The sequence below is a fragment of the Melopsittacus undulatus genome, chromosome 2 (assembly GCF_012275295.1).
Source record: "Melopsittacus undulatus isolate bMelUnd1 chromosome 2, bMelUnd1.mat.Z, whole genome shotgun sequence".
In the NCBI taxonomy this organism is placed as follows: domain Eukaryota; kingdom Metazoa; phylum Chordata; class Aves; order Psittaciformes; family Psittaculidae; genus Melopsittacus; species Melopsittacus undulatus.
In genome coordinates, this window is record NC_047528.1 from 115,173,482 (window position 1) to 115,192,628 (window position 19,147).

Sequence of the window (19,147 nt, forward strand, 5' to 3'; positions counted from 1 at the left end):
AGCCTTGCCAGCAGTGTGGAAAGGCAAACAAATGGCTTTAGCTCGTGTTTTCTGTACTCTACAGGGCTGTGATATGATGGGAAGCTTTGGTGCAACCTTACCTGCCCATCAGGAAGGTCAGGGCTGTTAATTACTATCATTAGGAATGCAAGACTGCAACCACCTGGTTTCACAGCCTTTCCTATCTCCCATCAGGAAATGACCCAGGGATGTACATTTCTCCACAGATCATCTATTGCTTTTCCCAAGGATACAAAGCTGTGTGTCTTAAAGGAGTTTTGCTTTATTAGGTTTCCATACACAGACACTAAAATGAGGCATTTCCACTACAGAGCAGTACTTTTGTTTCAAAGGTAACCCACCATGAGAAGATAAAATGAAACTGTGTCAGAGGAGGAACACAGTGTCCATATCTCCATGTCATCACATCAGCTGAGAGCCATTCAAATGACCTTCACACTCCCAGCATGCTGGGTGAGTGCATGGGTACCAGAGCTGATCTTCATAGGTTTGGATGGGGGTAGCAACGTTAATTTCTTTATGGGGTGGATGAGTTTGTCCTTGTGATTCCCAGATGGAGGCAGGGGACCTGTTAGTTCTGTGCTCTTATGATGCTTTTGTCAGTTGCCCAAACAGCTTGAAAAGGAAACGTATTCACCTGCAATGCAGAACAGAGTGGCAAGGACCAGATGGGAAGAAAAGGGGTTATTCTGGGACAAGCCTCCTGGGTCTGAAACAGGGAGAAGGCTTGTGGATGGCAAAGGGTGGTCAGGGATATGTAGGAGAGGAACAATAAGATCTAGATTAGTGGGGTTGATCAGACTGGGAGTGGGGAGACAGCGAGAAGCAGGTGAGGTAGAGTGGCTGAGGAAAGAGACTGGGAAGGGTGGGTGACTGGGCAAGGAGCTGGAGGAGGGAGCCTGGGAGTGAGAGATGGATGTCTGGGGGAATGCCAGGGAGAAAGGGGAGACTGCTCCTCAAGGCTGAAGGCAGGAGTGTGCTTTGGGGGCCAAGTGAAGAAAACAAGCAGGGAGTGATTCTGAGGAGTGAAGAGAGGGATGAGGAGCCAGCCCTGGGTACAGGAAGGACCAGGACAAGGTAGGAATGAAGGACTCAGACTGGGAAGGTAGGGCTGGGTTACACTGTCACTAGCAGTGGCTGGGCAACAGCCACCATTCTACTGCCCACCAGCCTTGGTGGGACATGTTGTCAGCACATGGCAGCATCCTCTCCTCCTGCTGATCCCTTACAGAGCCTGTCACTCCCTGTTGGTAAGGGCTTCACCCTCACCAGTGTTTGTGGTGGATATCCATCTGATTCCATGGTGTGGGGGGTTGTTGTTGCTGTTGGTTTGGGTTGGGTTTGAAGGTTTTATTACTTTGTTGTTTTGGAAGATAGGACAGATCAGAATCTTGCCTAGTTGAGATGTTTGAACCATCAGGACATGGAAAGTGATTTCAGATTGTCCCTTGCATTGCAATCAAACTCCAAGTGATCGCCTCACACACCAGCTGCTCTTCAGGAGCTCCATGGGTTCTACCAGCCCATATACTGTGACCTCAATTAGGACACCCCTGCTCCCTACTTCCCTTTCTCTCCCCCTTTTTTGGGCTGATATTTGTCTCCTCTGGGTGACGTGTTCACCTCCTCCCGGAGCAGGTACATCAGGAGACATCTGTGTGTGCTTACTGTATGGGCTAACCACGGGCAGCTCCCAAGCTATAACCTGTACCTGCGGTGATTGCAGTGTGCCCTCTGCTGTCCTGCTGTCCCTGCAGTCCAGTGTCTCTGAGATGTACAGAAGCTGAGGCTCTGCCCAGAAGCAAAAGCATCCCTGACCCCCCTGCCCTCATACAGCCTCAGTCAGCGGTGTCCTCCCCAAATGAGGGAGCTGCCAGGGAAGGTGCTCTGCAAACGGCTTTGCAAGGGCTGTACCTCCAGGCTATGCCCTATGGAGCTCAGTGGGTATCAGCTTGGCTCTCCTGCATGTGCACTGTGCAAGCTGTAGGGAGACCAAGACCCCAACCCTGCACTTTTTGGACAGGGAGCAGAGATGAAGACATTGAAATGTAAAGAAACACAGTTTATTCTACGAGAAGAGTCCCAAGCAGGCGGGTCATGTGTGATCTGGTTGTTCACTGCTCTCTTAGCCCTCCCACTGAAGGACAGATAAACTTTGTTTAGTTCTTTCCTTCCCATGGCTGCTGTTACCTCATCTGTCTTCACACTCTCTGCTGCATTCCCCCAGATCTGCCTCATGGTTCTTTCAAACATCAGTATTTCCTTTTGGCTTTACCCCTTCTTTTCCCTATTTCCTGTTCTTCCTTCTTGGTTGCAACAGCCAATGTCTCTCATTGTGCATCCCATATCTCCTTAAACATATATGAACTGACAAATGACCTATCGCCTCTGTACCAGCGTGTGTCATCCGTTCAGAACAGATTCCACACAGGCTGTGTTTCTTGGCAGCCAAGGAAAAATCATCATTGCTTTGGGGAAAATCTCTGATCTTTGCTCTGCCCCAACAATGTAACTAAGTTGGGTTTAATTTTGTTTACCCTGCTCTTCCAGTATAATGCTTGCAAGAAAAGAAAGAATAAGATATGACCCCTAAAGGGGAAGGAGAATCAGCCAAGTGAAGCAGTGCACCATTCATCTCAGCTAAATTTGTCAGGGTTTTCTGCTGTTGCTGTAGTTGTGCTCAAAAAGAACAAAAAAAGCCCTTAGGCCTTGAACCAACCTTTTGCTTGATCAGAGCAGGAGAACAGGAGCAGGAGGTGGCTCTGTGCAGTCAAATGCCTGTTTAACCACTATTGATGAAAGAAATGCAAGTGGAGGAATTTGTAGGAAAGAATGAATGTGGTTAGTTATGCATTTTCAGTCAGCATTTTAGGGTATTTTTTTAGGTTTGTAGCAAGTTTACACCATTAATGACTGAATACAAAATTATATAATGAGTGTGACTCTTAATTTGTAGCCATAGCCTAAATTCAAGCTAATTCCTGATGTCAAGTAGACTGTAATGCCAGAGTCTTCAGCAGTGATGCTTGGAGAAATTTCAGGAAAGGATTCCAAGGACCAGAATGGCAAAGTTATGTGAAGATGCAGAAAGCAGCTTTGTGTGTTCTTTAGATGGGCCCTCCTGGCTTGGTGACCCCCTCTGCAGCTGAGCTCAATGGGACAGGGAGTGTTACAGAGCCAAGTCTGATGCCATTCATTCCAGTAGCTGGTTTCTGGTTGCCAGAAGGGACTTGCTTGGGTCTGTGCAGTAAGTAGGTGGTCCAGCTCCATACATGTGGTTCCCCCCAGCAGAGGATGATGCTTTGAGGCAGGGAAAGAAGAATGCAAACATAAAGCCTCACTTGAGTTTTCCTTCCCTTCCTCCAACCCCCTTCACTACTGTTCTACAGTGGGGACAATCTGAGCCCCAGACAGAGGGGACTCACAATATATGAGTAGGTCTCAAGAGTGCAACACAAAGGCCCTTTGTGCTGTACACTGTGGAGTTGATCATCACAGTCATCTCCCACCAGCCCCAGAACCAATTCCGCACAGTGTGATTATACCTCATCAAAGTCACCAAGCTGTTTAAATGTCCGACCAGTACAGTGAGCCTCCTCCCACCACTAGCATCATTTTTAGCTCCCTTGCTGAGGATGCTTCAGGCTGGGTGGTCCCAGCAACACCCTGCAGCACTTTTCAGTCTTGTCAGCAAGCCTGCAATAGGGTCCTTTCTTCTGAGCTCTTGGCTTTGTTTCCCAGCCTGTTACAGGAGTCCTGTGGAAAATGATCTGGAGGACAAGAGGCAGCTCTGATAATGGGAAACGTCTGGGAGGGATTGGAACATTGGCTTGTAATACCCGGACAAAACTGCCTCATTCAGAAACAGGATGGGGGGAAGCACGCAGAACAAAGATCGTATTTCAGTTCATGAAATGAACACGTGATGTTTTCTCTGGAATGCCTCCCTGACAAACGGGCCCACATTTTCCAGGGACCATAGCTTTTATTTAGGCTCAGACAAGGCCAGAAATGGCTGAAAAGTATGTAAATTCACAGCTTATGTTAATTTGTCATTTCCAGGCTCGACACTAACTCAGAGCCAGGCCATTGCTAGCTTTGTGTTTCCTGGGGAGTGGGACAGTAGGAGAAGCCTCAAACACCCCCATCCCAAAGCTGCTGGCCAGCTTTTGTGTATACCATGTATAGCTTTCCATAGGGACAGAGGTACAAAGCATGGCTCCATTCAGACTGGCCTGCATCACCCGTCTGCACTTCTCCCAACAGACTGGGATAGGTACCCACAGGAGCTAAAACTGCCAAGCCAGATGTTTCTGTCTGGAGCAGATGACTTCACACATTGCTCACTGGAGGTGGATGCAAGCTTGGGAAAGAAACTGGAGGTCTAGGTTCAGTGGAGACATTTTATTCAGCATTTTGGGCTCTACCGGAGGTATTGCTAAATGGCTGCATCTCTTGCTATGGGAACTCCTGGACATAGGCATTTAAATGGGTTCAAAGGTTCACATCCAGTAAAACAGGCTCCATTTCTAAAGGTGGGAGTGCTCTAGTGTTACAAGTCAATGAACTTGTAAGTGTCAATTATCCAGCTGGGATTTTGGAAGGAGATGCTGCACTTCCACCACACATCTGTTCCCTCCCAGTACTGTGCGGGCCCCTCTGAATCTGTGACATCTGGAACCTGCCTGTCCCCCTTTCCAAGCTCTCTGATGGTGCTTTTGTTAATGTCTTGCTTTGCTCATACCCCCCAGTCTGTTGCTATGCCAGAAAGGTATCTCTCACCTCTTTTGCCTCACCACCTAACATAGGTCAGTGGTCTCTGCAGCACTACACTGGCCCAGAGAAGTCCATATGACATCCAAGCTAGCCCACCTCACTCTTCCAGTTTCCATTCTCCTGGGATAACTAATCCAGTTTGCAATGAGAACTTCTTATCCACTTTGCCTCCAGTCACTAGCATTTCCAATCCAAAACCTTTTTCTCACAGAGGCTGAAAGCAGTGACCTTTTCCTTTGGATTGGCTTTGTTTACAGCTATTTATCCTCTTCCCTCATGTAAAAGGCCTGGCATCCATCCTGACCCACAGAGACAGCTTGGCTGCAGCAATTAACCACCAACATGTTCAAATACGGATGTCTAAGGTCAGGCACTATCTCCATACTTTGAACCTAATGCAGCCAGATTTGCAGGAGCTCAGCAACTGAACTTGCCAGCCTCTGTGGTGGAGCTGAGCGTGCTTAGCATCTTCTCAGGAGTGATAGCTCTGGCTGAAGGCACACATTGCACCTCTGTATGCAGCATTGGTTTCCACTGCCTAGCACAGGCCTGGGAAGGGAACATCTGATTTCATAGCATTGCTAAGCAATGACAGGAGCTCGTCTCTCGGGTTAGCTGGGTTTACTGACACATTGCACATTTTCTTGCTTAACAGCATCGCTTCTCATTTTCTAAGAGTCCCTGAGCTAATGTTTGTGTCCTAGATCAGCTGTCCAAACTTCCACTGCCAACTCCTAAGCTTTCTCATAGACACCAGAACAGCCGTCCTGAATGTGTGTACTTGACATTGCAACAGCCTAGTAAAGCTGTGGAACCTCTGGCCTGCTCTCACAGACCCCTGGTGACTCACGGAGCTGCTGTTCCACTGACCCAGGCATGACTCACACAACTCAAACACAATTTGGGCAGCAAAATTCCTGAACGCCTTCTAGCAAGCATCCCAGGCTCTGCCAAGGGCTGGGACAAGAGGCTCAGTGTTCATTGCTAGCGTTCATTGCATGTTCATTGCTAGCGAGTTGCTCATCCTGGAAGGATGAGAAATAGCCAGCAAAATTATTCCAAGTGTGGCTAGGAGAACTCAGGAGCTTCTGTGCTCTGAACCATATGCCTGACCTGCACGGTTCGGGAGAGACTTTGGTATATGTTGTGTATTTTGTAAGGATAAGGAGTGGGTAACTATGGGATCATAGAATCATAGAATAGTTTGGGTTGGAAAGCACCTTGACAGGTCTAGTCCAACCCCCTGCAAAGAGCAGGGACATCTTCAGCTAGGTCAGGTTGCCCAGAACCACATCCAGGCCTTGAATGTCTCCAGGGATTGCGCATCCACCACCTCTCTGTGCAACCTGTGCCAGTGTTTTGTTACCCTCACTGTAAAATAATCAGTGTGAGTTCCAGGTGTACTCTGACAGTCCTGTAACAGTGATGAGAGCCAGGATCTGCTGCAGCAATTGTTTGAATGGATTTGTGGCAGCCTGAGGTGCACTCAGCTTCCATCATGAGCAGCCATGGACACATTATGCAGGTTAGGAGACACCCCCAGAAAGATCTGCTCTGCAGAGGGTTACCTCAGAGGTCTCTGAGCTCCCATCTCTCATAGATGGCTTGCATGGTGCTGAGGCACACAAAAGCATTCTCACAAAACCCCCTTGCATCTCACCAGACTCATTAGTTCTATGTCCATGGCCTCCCTTCCATACAGCTGCACATGCCCCAGCATCTCCTGTGATGCTCATATTAACCCAGGTGCAACCCAGACCTGTTGCCTCAGCTGTGGGAGATCTGATAGACCTTTTTCAGCAGCCCCTTTAGTCTGAAGAAGCTGATTTCCTCCCCAGCAGACACTTTTTCAACAAGCTCTGAAGCATCCTCCTCCAGAGGCTCTTCCTATGCACTTCTGGCACTTGGCTCTGACTTGGTAGTCAAGAGCTGTGGGCCCCACAGCCAAGCCACAACCTTTGGTTGGTGAAGAGAGAGCACCTGCTTCCTTACAGCAGGGTGGCAGGCACTGGAATGCCTCTGGGAAATTTGGCTGGATATTGAATTCAAACAAGAAGCTTGTCCCTGTGTGACGACAGCAATTGAGAGGTGAGACAAGTGAGTGGCGTGTGGAACACTTGTGTTTTGTTGCGATATAATTGGTAGCTTATAATGGCCTGTGCCTGAGCTGGAGACATCCTGGGTTGATTTCCTGCTCCATTCATGAACACAAGTCCCCTACTGTTTCAGCTGATGGAGGAAGTGCTCTTAATTGTGTGAATCGGGATTTGCCAGTGGCGGATAACGGCCCTCTCCACAGCAGTAATGTCTGGGGATGGGGTGCCTGGGCTCATGGCATGGAACACAGCAGAGCCAAGTACATCTCTGTAGCTCAGTGATGCAGAAAGACAAAGCAGCTGAAATTTCCTCCAGTGACAGAAGAGTCCTGGGTTTGACTTTGTGCTCTGCTAGAAGTGACCTCAGCAACTTCCCAGTGAAGGTGTCTGCACAATGAGGGAGATAATGAGGAAGGAAGTGGGAAGCAGTAATGATCGCTTCCTCACTTACAGAGAATCATGTCATGTTGAACAGTATGTGTTAAAGTGTGTGCTATGAAGTGCATGTGACACTAGCAGGTGTGGAGGCAAGTTCTCTCTGCCTAGAAGTGTGTCTCCATGGCAGTATGTCCCTGTGGTTTAGCATTACACACTGGGAAATCCATCTTACAATTTGTGCAGGCCCATTCAGATGCCTGTACGGTGGACAACTGACCTCACCTTGATGCCAAGGTGATCCCAAGACTTATTCTGCCAGGCTCCTGCAGTGGCCTGTTGCATTATCAGACCTATCTCTGAAGGGCTTTCTGTGGTCAGACTCAAATCCAGCATGTTGTGGCAGTGGCATATAGGCTAGGACCCCACAGAATAAATGTGGGTGCTAGTGACTCCTCATTTGGACGGAATAAGGTTCCTGCTTGGCTAAGCAGATAAGCCACATTTCTTCTTCACTAAGGTAGATGTGCCAGGCAGTCTCCATGAATGACAGCCAGCACCTATACAATGGTGGAGGCACACACCTGGAAGCTGGAATGGCTCTTATTCCCCGTGAAGGTGGAGGGTGGCCTTTTAAATGCCAGCAGGGGCCATGGGATGGTCACCACTCTGTGCTTGGCCATCCAGACAGATTTTTACCTGGTTGTCCTGTGCACGCCATGTGATGGCATTCAAGGTGGTCTTCCTCAGGGTGCACTTTTCACCTTTGTCACAGTTGGATGCCCCAGGATTCACAAATTAGCTGAAACCAACTGTACCTGCAAGTTTCTGATAGCTGGCAACAATTTAGAGCAGTGTGACCTTCACACAGAATTTATTGCAAGCAGGAGGGGATGGGCAGACAAGGAGTATCCCAAGCTGGCAGATGTGTGGGAACCAGTGCCTCCAAACTAACTGATAACGAACAGGATGGTAAGAAATAATTCACCCATTAGAAGGATGGAAAGAAATAATTCACTCTTGTTAGTAAGGCTACTAAATTCTGTTATCACACCACAGACTTACAACACAAACAGTTCCCTATCTTAGACATAAGTTAAGTTAAACATATCTTAACCCTATGTTTTCCAGGCACTTGCTTTCCTTATATCCATCCCACATGAGCTGAACCACCTCAGCTACAACCTTAACACATTTGCTATTCAGAAATAATAACCTGCCTCCTGATTCTGCCAAATAATGTTGCTGCACATCTTCAGTGGGATGGATTATTGCTCTGTCAGGAAGGCCACTTGCCAAACAACTTGGTTTCTTGAATTGTCACCTAAAATGCAGGGCAGGCAGGGCTGTCACTGGCTTCAGCCCAACGCTGCAAGCACGACCCCATCCCTTAGGGCTGATGTTTCATATGGCAGGGGGCAGGGAGGAGGCATGAAGGATGTGGGTGGTGGATAGGAGTGAGGTAATGTGGAGAGGGTGATATCATGGTATAGCCACAAGGGCTGGGTGAAGGCTTAAGAAGTAATTTATTGGCATGTGTTTAGCCTTGTTTCCCTAGGAAATGAGGCTTATACAATCACTTTGGATGCACATGTGTACAATGCTGTAATAAGGGAGAGGCTGTGGCTCCAGAGTAACCCTCATGAGGCACTGGAGAGTCCAGGGGAGTGATGTTGACAGTGCCTCAAGAATAGAGAAAGCTTCAGCTGGAGCCTGCACATTATTAAACACAGGAATGTATCCACCCATGAGATGTACACTTGCATGAGCCTGGGTTTCATTTGCTTTGCTTCTCAGGCAATGGCTTGTTACTGAACTTCAGTTGTGTGGTCACTTGGGCTTATGTATGTGTGTGTATCTCACTATTTGTAATCCCAGATGTGTAGCAAAATGCTTGGTTTAGAGGTACCAGTGACTGGAAAGTAAGCATCAGCAGAAATGAAATACTGATGTATGTAACAGAATAACATCTCCTCTGTAGAGCAATGATTCCCAATTTCTTTGGCCCACCAGAGCATTGCAACCTTCAAAATTTCAGGCAAGCATCATTCACCCTTATAATGAAGCTTTTAGCTAAAAGTGTTTTTATGATACTACTTAGGTTGTGCAGCCAGCAATGATGAATTATCATACCCATTAAGTCCACAGCTTGAAACCACAACTGTAAATGCATCTGCTTTCCCCTTATTCTAGTACTTCTGATTCAAGCTCCCTGTTATGGGTCCATCATAAGACAGCAGATTCCTGGCAGATGTATTTCTAATGCACTCAGGTTATACAAACTGCTCCTTTGCAGTTTATGGTTTTACACTTGAAAGTTTGGCATGAAAGTGAACAGTTTGTCAGGTGTCATGTATTTGGTTACGTGTGCCTTTGTGCACAGTGCTAAGAGTCTGGTGGCTGTGCTGAGATTGTTTTGTGCTGCCTGTGACAGAAGAGATAACACACTTTTTCCCTGCCTTGATAAGTTTCCTGACATGGCAGACATCCACACTCACAAACAACTCTGGCTCTATCATTGTCTTCATCTTTCCAGCAACAGGCTAAGGACTGTTCTCCCCAGTCTATCAAAGATACTCAGGTCTCATCTGCACACAGAAGTTGTACCTGATTTAAGGGGGTAGCTGGGATGGGTAGCATGGGAGATGCTTTTTGGTTTTCAACTCTACACATTTCCATGTGATTGATAAAAACTAACTTGAAGACATATGCTTTTGTGTACCTGAATGCCAGCGCAGATTTAATCCTTCACCTTGTGTTCCATATTTGGTCCTTTGAGTACACTGAAGAAGCCCCATGCTCATGGTGACCTACATAATCCAGAACAGTGGCTAATCATGATTGCATCTGATGACTGCACATGGAATCAGGGAGGTAATGCGGGAGCTGGGAGACCCCTGCTAGCACTCTGTTCCCAAGAGTGGTATAAGTCACATTTACCTTCTGCAAATAGACAGCCTCCTTGTATAGCACCACTTGCACAGAGCTGGGCATCAAGAGGCATAAATAGATTCCTCTTTAAAAACATATTTATCACTTACCACTTGTTATCTCTTTTTTCTTATCATGGCACTTGCATCAGGATGAATCTGGGTGAGCCTGATCCCGCGATGCTTCTGCTAACTACAGGCCAGCTGAGTTCAGCCATAATTCTGCCTGCACTGTGTCGTGAGGCAGTGCAATCAGTGACTCCAAACCAAAGAGGCACATTGGGAAGGATCAAAAGACAATGAAAAGCACCAGTGTCTGGTACCCAGACAGCAGCAGAACTTGCTGGGGAGGATGCTTTATAAATGCCAAATTAGTAACAGTAATCCTAAAACCAAAACAGAGCGAGGAAGCAGAGCCTGAGGAAGCACAGAGAAATGGCACAGCCGCCAGGAACAGACCAAATGTGGGCTGATCTAGGACAACTCTTTCCCACAGTTTTCTCCTTCCGGCAGGATGCTGGAATAATCTTTGGTCTTGGGGAAGGATGAGGGGACACACATGAGGATCTCAGGGTGCCTGCCTGCTTTGAGGGCACAGAATAAAGCAGGGCAAGAAGATAGATGGCTGACGGGCATGCCTGGTTACAGCGTGAGATGGTTTTTCAAAGCCAGCAATGTCATTTTGGTTATAACCAACCTCGAAACTCGAGGAAAAGCCCTTGGCAACTGGTGTCATGGCATTGCTTGCTCCAACAGAGATGTCTGTATGTGCTCGGGACACTCAGTCTCTTCGCATTCTTAGATCCTGCCTTCAAGCTACCGGCCGCTTCAGAAATGCGGAGATGGAAGAGATGAAACAAGAGGATCACAGGCATTTATACACAAATGAGCTCCACGGGACGTTTGCGCTGGGATTTCATCCCTTTGTGCCTGGCACAACACCCCGGCTGCCTGTTCCGCTTAGCTAACACCATTTGGATCCTAACGCATATGTGTTTAAATCCTCATTATTAACCTCCCCGCATCCCGACACAGATGACACCTGTGGCCGCGGCCGGGATTCCAGCGTGTCTCAGGTCCGGAGCACGGCGGCAGCGGCTTTCTACAGGTAAACACCTCGTGCCTCAGTTTACCCCCTTGGATGACAACGGAGGGGGGGGCTGCAGTCCCTCACCATCTCCTGCCCGTGCGGAGCGGCTGGGACAAGGCACCAGACCCCCTTCAAAGGCCTCCGAGGAGCCCGGCGACGGACACCGAGCGGCGGCCGCCCCCTCCCGGCGTGCGGCCCGGGGAGGAGCCGGCCCCGGGGCGGGGGTCGGGCCGGGGGTGGAGCCGCAGGCTGGCGGGTCGAGGTGTGGGGGAGCCCTCCCCTTTCCTTCCCGAGTGAGCCGGAGACGGGGAAGGCGCCTCCGCAACTCCTCCTGCCCCATCGCTGCCGCCCGCCCGTCCGCAGCATGGTGAGCGCGTCCGTCTGTCCGTCCGTCCGTCTGCCCCACGGGAAGTTTGTGGGCCCCGGTCCGGCCGCGCTCACCGCCCCCCGCTCCCTTCTCTTTGCAGATCTGGAGAACTCTGGCGCTGCTGTGCGCGCTGCTGGCCGCCGCCCGCCTGCGAGCAGAGGTATGCGGGGCCCCGACGGGACGGGCTCCGGGGGCAGCGGGGGGCTCCTTCTGGAGCTTTCCACCGCGCCCACCTCCCGGCGGCACAGCCGAGCGGGGAGGGGGGAGCGGGGAAAGTAGCGGCCGGGGCGGGAGGGAAGTTGCGGGTCCCTCCGTTGGGGCGACGGGAACGGGCCGGACCCATCCCTCCCACCCCCCTTTTCTTTTCTTCCTTCCTTCCCCCCAGCCTGCGGTCCCCTGGGCAGCCGCTTTCCCCTCCCTCCCGCTCCTTCTTCTCTCTTTTTCCCCTTTCTTTTACTGCAATGACATTGAAAACCATTGAAAGCCCCCAACTCGCAACACCCGCCCCCCCCTCCGCCACCCCCTGCTCTGTTGACAGAGAATAAACGGTGCCTGAATTCCTGTTGCGGCGGCCTCCGAAAAAGTGAGGTCAGAAACAAAATATTTGGTAATTACGGCAAGGGAAATGTGGAAGTGATTTGAGGAGAATGAACTCAAGCTGGGCTGGGGAGGGAGGCCGAGCCTGCCTGCGGGGGAAGTGGTCCCACTCATCCTCCCCGCCTGCCTTTTTCCTCCCTACATGTTTCTCCCAGATGGCGAGACCCACCCTAGAACATCACAGTTTGGCTCTGCACAGGGAAAAAAATGCATAAACACATCTGATTTCCTCCAAACGCTTCCCTCTGTCTCTGCCTCCCACCCGTGGACTGTGCTGTCCGGGTTGTGGCAAACGGGGGTGGGTTTGGGGTGAAGCCCATCGCTGTTGCTCTGTCCCCATAAGCAAAGCTCATCTGAGAACTCCCCACAACTGCCAGCCACTCGCTGAAGGGATGGACAGTGTGAGCGCTGGGGCACGTGAGGGGTGGAGGTGAGACAGGGCAGGTGAGAGGTACCACTGTCAAGCTGTAGCTCCAATCACAGCTATTGTGACAGCCAAGAGGGTGGAACGGAGCTGCGGTATGGGCTGGCATTTCACATCTGCCTCTACATGATAATATTGTAATGTGCTTTCTTCCCAAGGCGTGACATACTTACACTGTCAGCATTTCCATGCATCCTCTCAGCACTGTCCTGAAAAAGCCAGATCAGTTTTATTAATTTTCTTAGGGACCCTAAATAAGCCTTAACCTGTTCTGGGCAATGTACAGCAAAACCTCTGTAGGAAGGAAGGGCACAGCAGTACATCCCTAAAATACATGATAGTAACAGCTAAGCAGTGATGGCACTCATCTGAGTAAACCATGTTGGAATCAATAGACCAGAGAAACTTAGCCCTTGATTTCTGATTTCACAAGTGCCATCACATTATGTTAACAGTCAAAGTGCTAAATCCTGGTTTTTGCCTAATGTAACTCCAATTTGGAGTGCCTGGATGGCTTCCCAAGTGTAAGTACTGTCATGTCTCCCTGCCTCCTCTGCAAACTGGAAGTGAGGAAAAACGTACAGCCATCAGTGTTCAAAACTAGGTTCTAAAGGCCGGTTCATGCTGGTTAAATGAATGATTTGACTGTACAGGGGTAATGGTCCTGGTGTCAAACAATGAACGTTTTGGTTCAGTTCCAGTCTTAAGTTCAGCAGAACTTTGATAGTGATGGCTGAGGTTTGGGTCTGGTTTCAGAGGAAGCTGACACCTCAGGCAACTTTTGTTCAGGGTTCAGTTTGATTCCTTGTTGCCAGTAGCTGCCAAGTGGTGAACATCAGTTCACAGGCAGTGTCCCACCCTGTGGGGTATCTACACCTTCTAGGGAGTGGGCTGTGCTTGAAGGTGAGCTGCTTGCTAATTCAGAGACAGCTTTGGTGGTTGCCCCTTTCTAAATGTTTCTTGTTACCACTCTCTGCATCACTGGCATTTAGTAAGATTAGTGTGGCATTTCCCTGTGGTTTTCCTTCTTCCACAGTTCAGAAGTGATAACCTCTCTCTTTCTTCTGTTTCTGCTGCAGTTTGCACTTTGTGCCTTTCAGTATGTTCAGAATATTAACACTGAGCCTTGAGCTTCTAATCCTTTTGTCGGCTGAAGTACATCTGAACTGTACTGGGGGTTTTTGTACAACACATTTCTACAACGTTGTTAGGTGCATAATTAGAGTCTTTAAAGAAAGAAAGAAATTGCTTCAGTAAATGTTCCTGGCATGACTTTGTGCAGACTGGAAAATCTGAGACGTGCCAAAACTTGGGAGCTTTTCTTGGCCTGGTTCGGTAACAGTCGCAAGAGCAATAGACGGTGAACTGTACTCCTCGGATGGAAGCCAGCCCCAGCTTCAGACAGCCCTTTTTTATGTCTTTCTTCCTGGGTCACACTCTCAATGAGGCAACCATTCACTCATATTAATAGGGATGCTACAGAGGTGAGGATGCTTGTGTTCTCAGCTGGGGCTTCCAGAAGCAGATGGAGTGATTCAGGGGAAGCATCCATCACTACAGGGGAAAAGGGAACAGCTCAAAATGTCTGATGAATGTATTAGAATTTAATCAGTTGTTCACATCCTGATGGAATAAGTTACCTAGTTAACAGTGGAGGGGAGTCTTGTGGCTGTTTGACCATGTCTGTGAGGTCTGAAGGGGGGTGTGCAGAAGCACTGGTGGTACCACTGCAATTAGACCAGCATCCTTACACGTCCCACGGGGTTCCTTATTTCAAAATAAGAGTGTGGAGTTTTCTTTCATTTTAGCTTCAACCTGAATCAGAATCATCAAGGAAGTTATATTCACCATGAATTTCAGATGCTAGCAGAGAGGTTTGTGCCAGTAGGAATATATTGGTACAGGCTGTGGGCGGAAGTCCTTCCCTGAATCCAGCCTTGCCAAGAGGAGTGGTCAGTGCCCTGGCCTGCCCTCTGCTTCTTGCCTTTTCTCACTGTTCAAATTAATCTCTGGCACCTGTAGCTGTTCTCCTGAAGTATCCTTAACCCATTTCTGGCCAAACAAGCCAGCCTTTGGAAAAAGATACATAGGCAGTTTTGGCTAAAAAGGGCTAGAGAACAGCTAGAGGCTCTCCTCTTGTGAGCAGATCTGCTGACAGATCTTAGGGGGCTGTAACCCCCAAGCAGTGTGGGGATGAGAAGCATGTGGAGGCAGGTTTATGTATAACCTTTTCTAACAGCACAGTGTTTGCAGTGCCTGCGTCTGTTGCAACCCTGGGATTAATATTTTTCACCCCACCAATTTGTGTAACTTGCATGTGAAAAGCTAAAAAAGGGATGTTATGGAGGGAGAGAAAAGACAAAGGCTTTGGTTAAGTTTTGTTTGCTTAACTCACCTGAGCACTTCCCCTACATGGAACTTGGCTGCTTTTGCATGTAGGGAAGGCAGCAGTCGACCTCTTCCCAGACCTCTGCCCCTTCTGCCAGCATAGCCCTTGTATACCCCAGGAGGGATGGAGCTGGGAGTTCAGCTGGTCTTCATAAAGCCTGGTGTGCTTCCTCCCTCCTGGTGGGCTGTTCACACAGGCTGGCCAGGATCACCAGCTTGCTTGGGTTAAACTTTTCCTGTGTTCTTGCCACTCAGAACTGCTGTCTTAATAAATAAAACTGAGTAAATTAAAGTTGAGATCCTGATGTAGCTGCATTTGGCCCCAAAACCATCAGTGTAAGAAGGGTCCATTTGCCTTTGAAAATTAGCAATAAGAGACTTTGTGGATGGTTCAGACCTCTCACTGGTATTTTGTGCATGGCAGTGAAAGAAAAGGCAGTGTGGTGCCAATCATGTGGGTTACTTGGGCAGGTTTTATTATGCACTGGCTTTGTGCAGTAAACCCCAACAGTCACGTGTAACCCACTAATGTAATAAAGCCGACTTCCCAGAGCTAGTCTAGCAGACACATCTTTAGTAGAAGGAAAAACTGCATCATTTTTCTCCTTGAGCTGTTTTTGGAGTGATAGGCATCTTCCTCCTTAGAATCCTGCCCTGGAGTGCCAGACCAGGCATTGCTGGAGTTGTGTCTCAGGGCGATAAGAGTACTTTAAATGGGGAAACAGGGGAAAAAATGACTACCCAGGGCGCCCAGAAAAATCTCATCTGTGCAAAGCCTGTTTTTCAAAGCATGTGCATTACCATCAAGGCAGCTGCAGATAGTCCTGGATCAGTGTCTGGGAGATGAACTGAGCGCTTTTGTCCAAGGCATCTCAGTTGAGGCCGAAGGCACTGGCCCAATGCCCTGTGTATGAGCTCTTAAACAACCTTCTCAGCTGTTTGGAGGGGACCGTAACCCCCGAGCACCATGTGTGGCAGCAGCTCTGGAGCAGAAGGGATGTCACATAGCACATACATGTGCATGGCACCCTGATGCTGCTCCTGCGGTGGAGCTGCTGTTGGATCCGAGCTGCTCTGTGCAAGTGTGCTTTAAGTGAGTGAATGACTTTATCTGCCAGAGTGCAAATTCCTTGCCAGTAATTAACAGGGGGCTGCTGCTGGGGGCTGCCTGGGGGGCAGCTCCTCTCCCAGCACAGGATAGGGCTGCCTGAGCATCTCCTGTTGCATTTTCAAGCTGTTCTTATTGGTACAGCTGCTTACCCATCAGGAGGCACTGGGGCACCTTTGATCTTTCTTGCGTGGTGTTACATGAGCTGGGGAATGTTTCTCTTTGTACAGAAGAGGGTTTGTCACAAACCTCAGCCAGATGTGTCTTTCTGGGCTTATGAGACTCCTTTCAACCAGACTGTGTTTCTGCCACATACCCTGTGAGACAGATGAGATTGGTTCACAGAAATGCCTTCTTTAGCTGGGTTGCATCTATCTCGCAGGAGGGTTGGCTTCTGCTCTAGTGTGGTATCTAAGCTAATCTGTGCATAACCAGTGTTGTCTCTTGAGTACAGCAAAAGAAAAGAGCAGACGGCTGTTGTGCTGTGAAGCATGCTTCCTTCCAGAGCTGTGTCTGAGTGGCAGGCATGAGGTTATATACATCCAGACCTTCCCAGAGGCTGTAGATTTTGCCATAGCTTGGTGTGTACTTGGGTGTGAGCTGCTAGGAGCAGGGGCTTGTTTGCTCTTGGCTCTGAGTGCAATTCAGGCATTGCAGCAGGAAGTTAAACAACTGATAAGCAGACCTGGAGGCTTCGGCACTGTAGTAAAGCACAGATAACTGTAGTGACTGCATGGCATTTTCTTACTGCTTGCTTTCAAGTGTGCTCCGGTTCTGAGTTTGAAGACACCAGCCAGCAGTAAGGAGCGACTGTGTCCCTTCTGTGCAAACCATCAACCTCCAAGTGAAGTTTACAGAGCTCCTGTGAAATCCTAACTATCTACTCTATGCCTTGGCTCTCTCTCTTATTCCACTGTCCCTCTTGGTTTTGACACTGGGTCTGTGGTTGTTTGGGGAATGGATGAGATGTAGGCTGCCTGGGAGAGATGAAGAAAAGCAAGCTCATGCTCCAGTCTGCATACATGGGATTTCTTGAGATACCCATATCTTGTTTGGAGTGCATCAAGGGGTCCATAACCTGGAAACAATTTGGAGTCTCCTCTTGGACCAACACATTTGGGGTGGATGACTAGGGAGGGATTTGGTATCTCTGGCTCAGCTGTAGGTGGATCCCACGTTTCCACTGTTTGACAGTTAAGCAAATATTTTGGCAGAAGAAACTGAACACTGCTTGAAGACTGGGATCTGGTTTTTGTCACAGTGGGGAGAGTGTGCCAGTTCTGCTGTGCTTCTGAGGAAGATAGCCAGTGCACCAGGAAAACCAGGAGGTCAACAAGAAAAACTTGTTGGAACCCATCTCATTCATCTCTGCATGAGCATTGCAGGGTGGCTCTCTGTACAGTGTTCCCCTTGGCTATACCCTGTCAATTACTGTCCCAGAGATGCACCTCTAACCACTTTCTCTATTGTACACTATGTAAGGAACCCCAGAGCAACCAGCTTTTCTTGTTCCTTCCCCTTTATCCATCCCTCATTTAATTCTGCAGCTTTGTTACACAGCAGTGAAGCTGTAAGCATATGGATTTGCATTTGTTTGGGGTTTTTTTCCTCTTGATTGTATTGCTGTAGGGGGCCTCACAATGCAAAGAGCACCAAACCAGCTTGAAGGAACAATGGAGAGAAATGGATAAAACCACCAAGGCAAAGCAGCTGAGTTCCATTGATAGGAGAGGATTTGCACACCTCGTGCTCCAAGCGTGGAAGGACCAGTTGGACTGTTGTTTGTCACCTGCTGCTGGTTGTCCCTAGCCAATACATGTTCTTCCTGGTGCCATCCCTGATTCTTGCTCAGAGTCCTGAAATAGCATCAAGAGGCCTTGGGAATATGGATGCTGGTGGAACTTTCCATGCTTAATCAGTTTTCCCCCACAATGAAAGGTTTCATGAAACAGTGATAGCTTCCAAGATTGTATATTAGCCATAGTCCATGTCTTTGTTTCTTTATCTGTGAGGAGACCTAGAGAGGTAGTAGAAGGACTTGCTGCAGACGTACTTGTGGCAGGAGTAAGACTCAAACAGTCTTCTCAGACCTTCCACATCAGGGGAGAAGCGGTTGTTAGAATCTCTGCTGGAGAGGTGTACTGGTGAACCTTGTCTTAACACAGGGGCCCATGAGTTGGGTGCCCCTGCCTGCTTCTTCGTCATCACCCTGCTGCCAGAGCAAGGTAATTTGAGGCTCAAGCATCAGAGCAACAGAACAAGAAGTTTCTGTCCATCCACCAGGACAGACAGAAGTGAGAGCATTCAGTAGGTGCTGTCGGGGTGTAGTTCTGACAGCAGAGTCTGCTGCCGTTCTCCTGATGGTGGAACAGTGCTGGGGCTGGGCAGGCTGGACTCCATGCTAGAGCAGCCTCTGCTATTTGAGTGCTGGTAAGCTTAGCCGAAGCCAAGAGCTTTCTTTCTGCATGATGTAAGTCTGCATATGTACTCCTTGCTGCTCTGGGACTTTCTTTTCCCTCCTACATTTTGGCCACTTTTTCATGTTTATGTTTGAGAAAGCTGAAGTATGAGGGATTGGAATTGTCTTGAATGGAGGAAGTGGTTTCCTCAGGGAATTCTTGCTATGTCTGGATTGTTTTGTTGTCTGGGTGAGTAAAATTCCTCAGGGATAACCGAAAGGGTTGTGACCCAGCTCTGGTCTGCAGCTCATGCATTCAAACCCAGGGCTCTGGAAGATTAAGGTGGCAGGGGACCAAGCATTCATGTTGAAGGCATTGCCTTCAACTTGGCAGAAAAGCTGCGGTATTCCTCTCTGAGGACAGCGGGTTTGCTCTGTGTGATGCAAGCCCCTGGGGTATTCCAGCCCCTGGATGAAGAATGCCATGTGAGTACTATCAGCCTGCATTTCTTCAGGCAGTGCTCCCCTTCTCCAGTTGCCCTGTGGACAGAAGATGGAAAAGTCAGGTTGCACAGAG

At 48.8% G+C, this 19,147-nt stretch overlaps 1 protein-coding gene across 1 annotated transcript in view; it reads left to right on the top strand.

The window, feature by feature from the left end:
* The first annotated feature begins 11,524 nt into the window (after positions 1-11,524).
* Positions 11,525-19,147, top strand: part of FSTL1 (follistatin like 1) — a 47,716-nt gene continuing 40,093 nt past the window's right edge. Inside the window, exons 1-2 of the mRNA XM_034074149.1 lie at positions 11,525-11,655; positions 11,756-11,815. Coding sequence (XP_033930040.1) covers positions 11,653-11,655; positions 11,756-11,815 — 63 coding nt within the window. The 5' untranslated portion in view covers positions 11,525-11,652. The remainder of the gene's footprint in view (positions 11,656-11,755; positions 11,816-19,147) is intronic.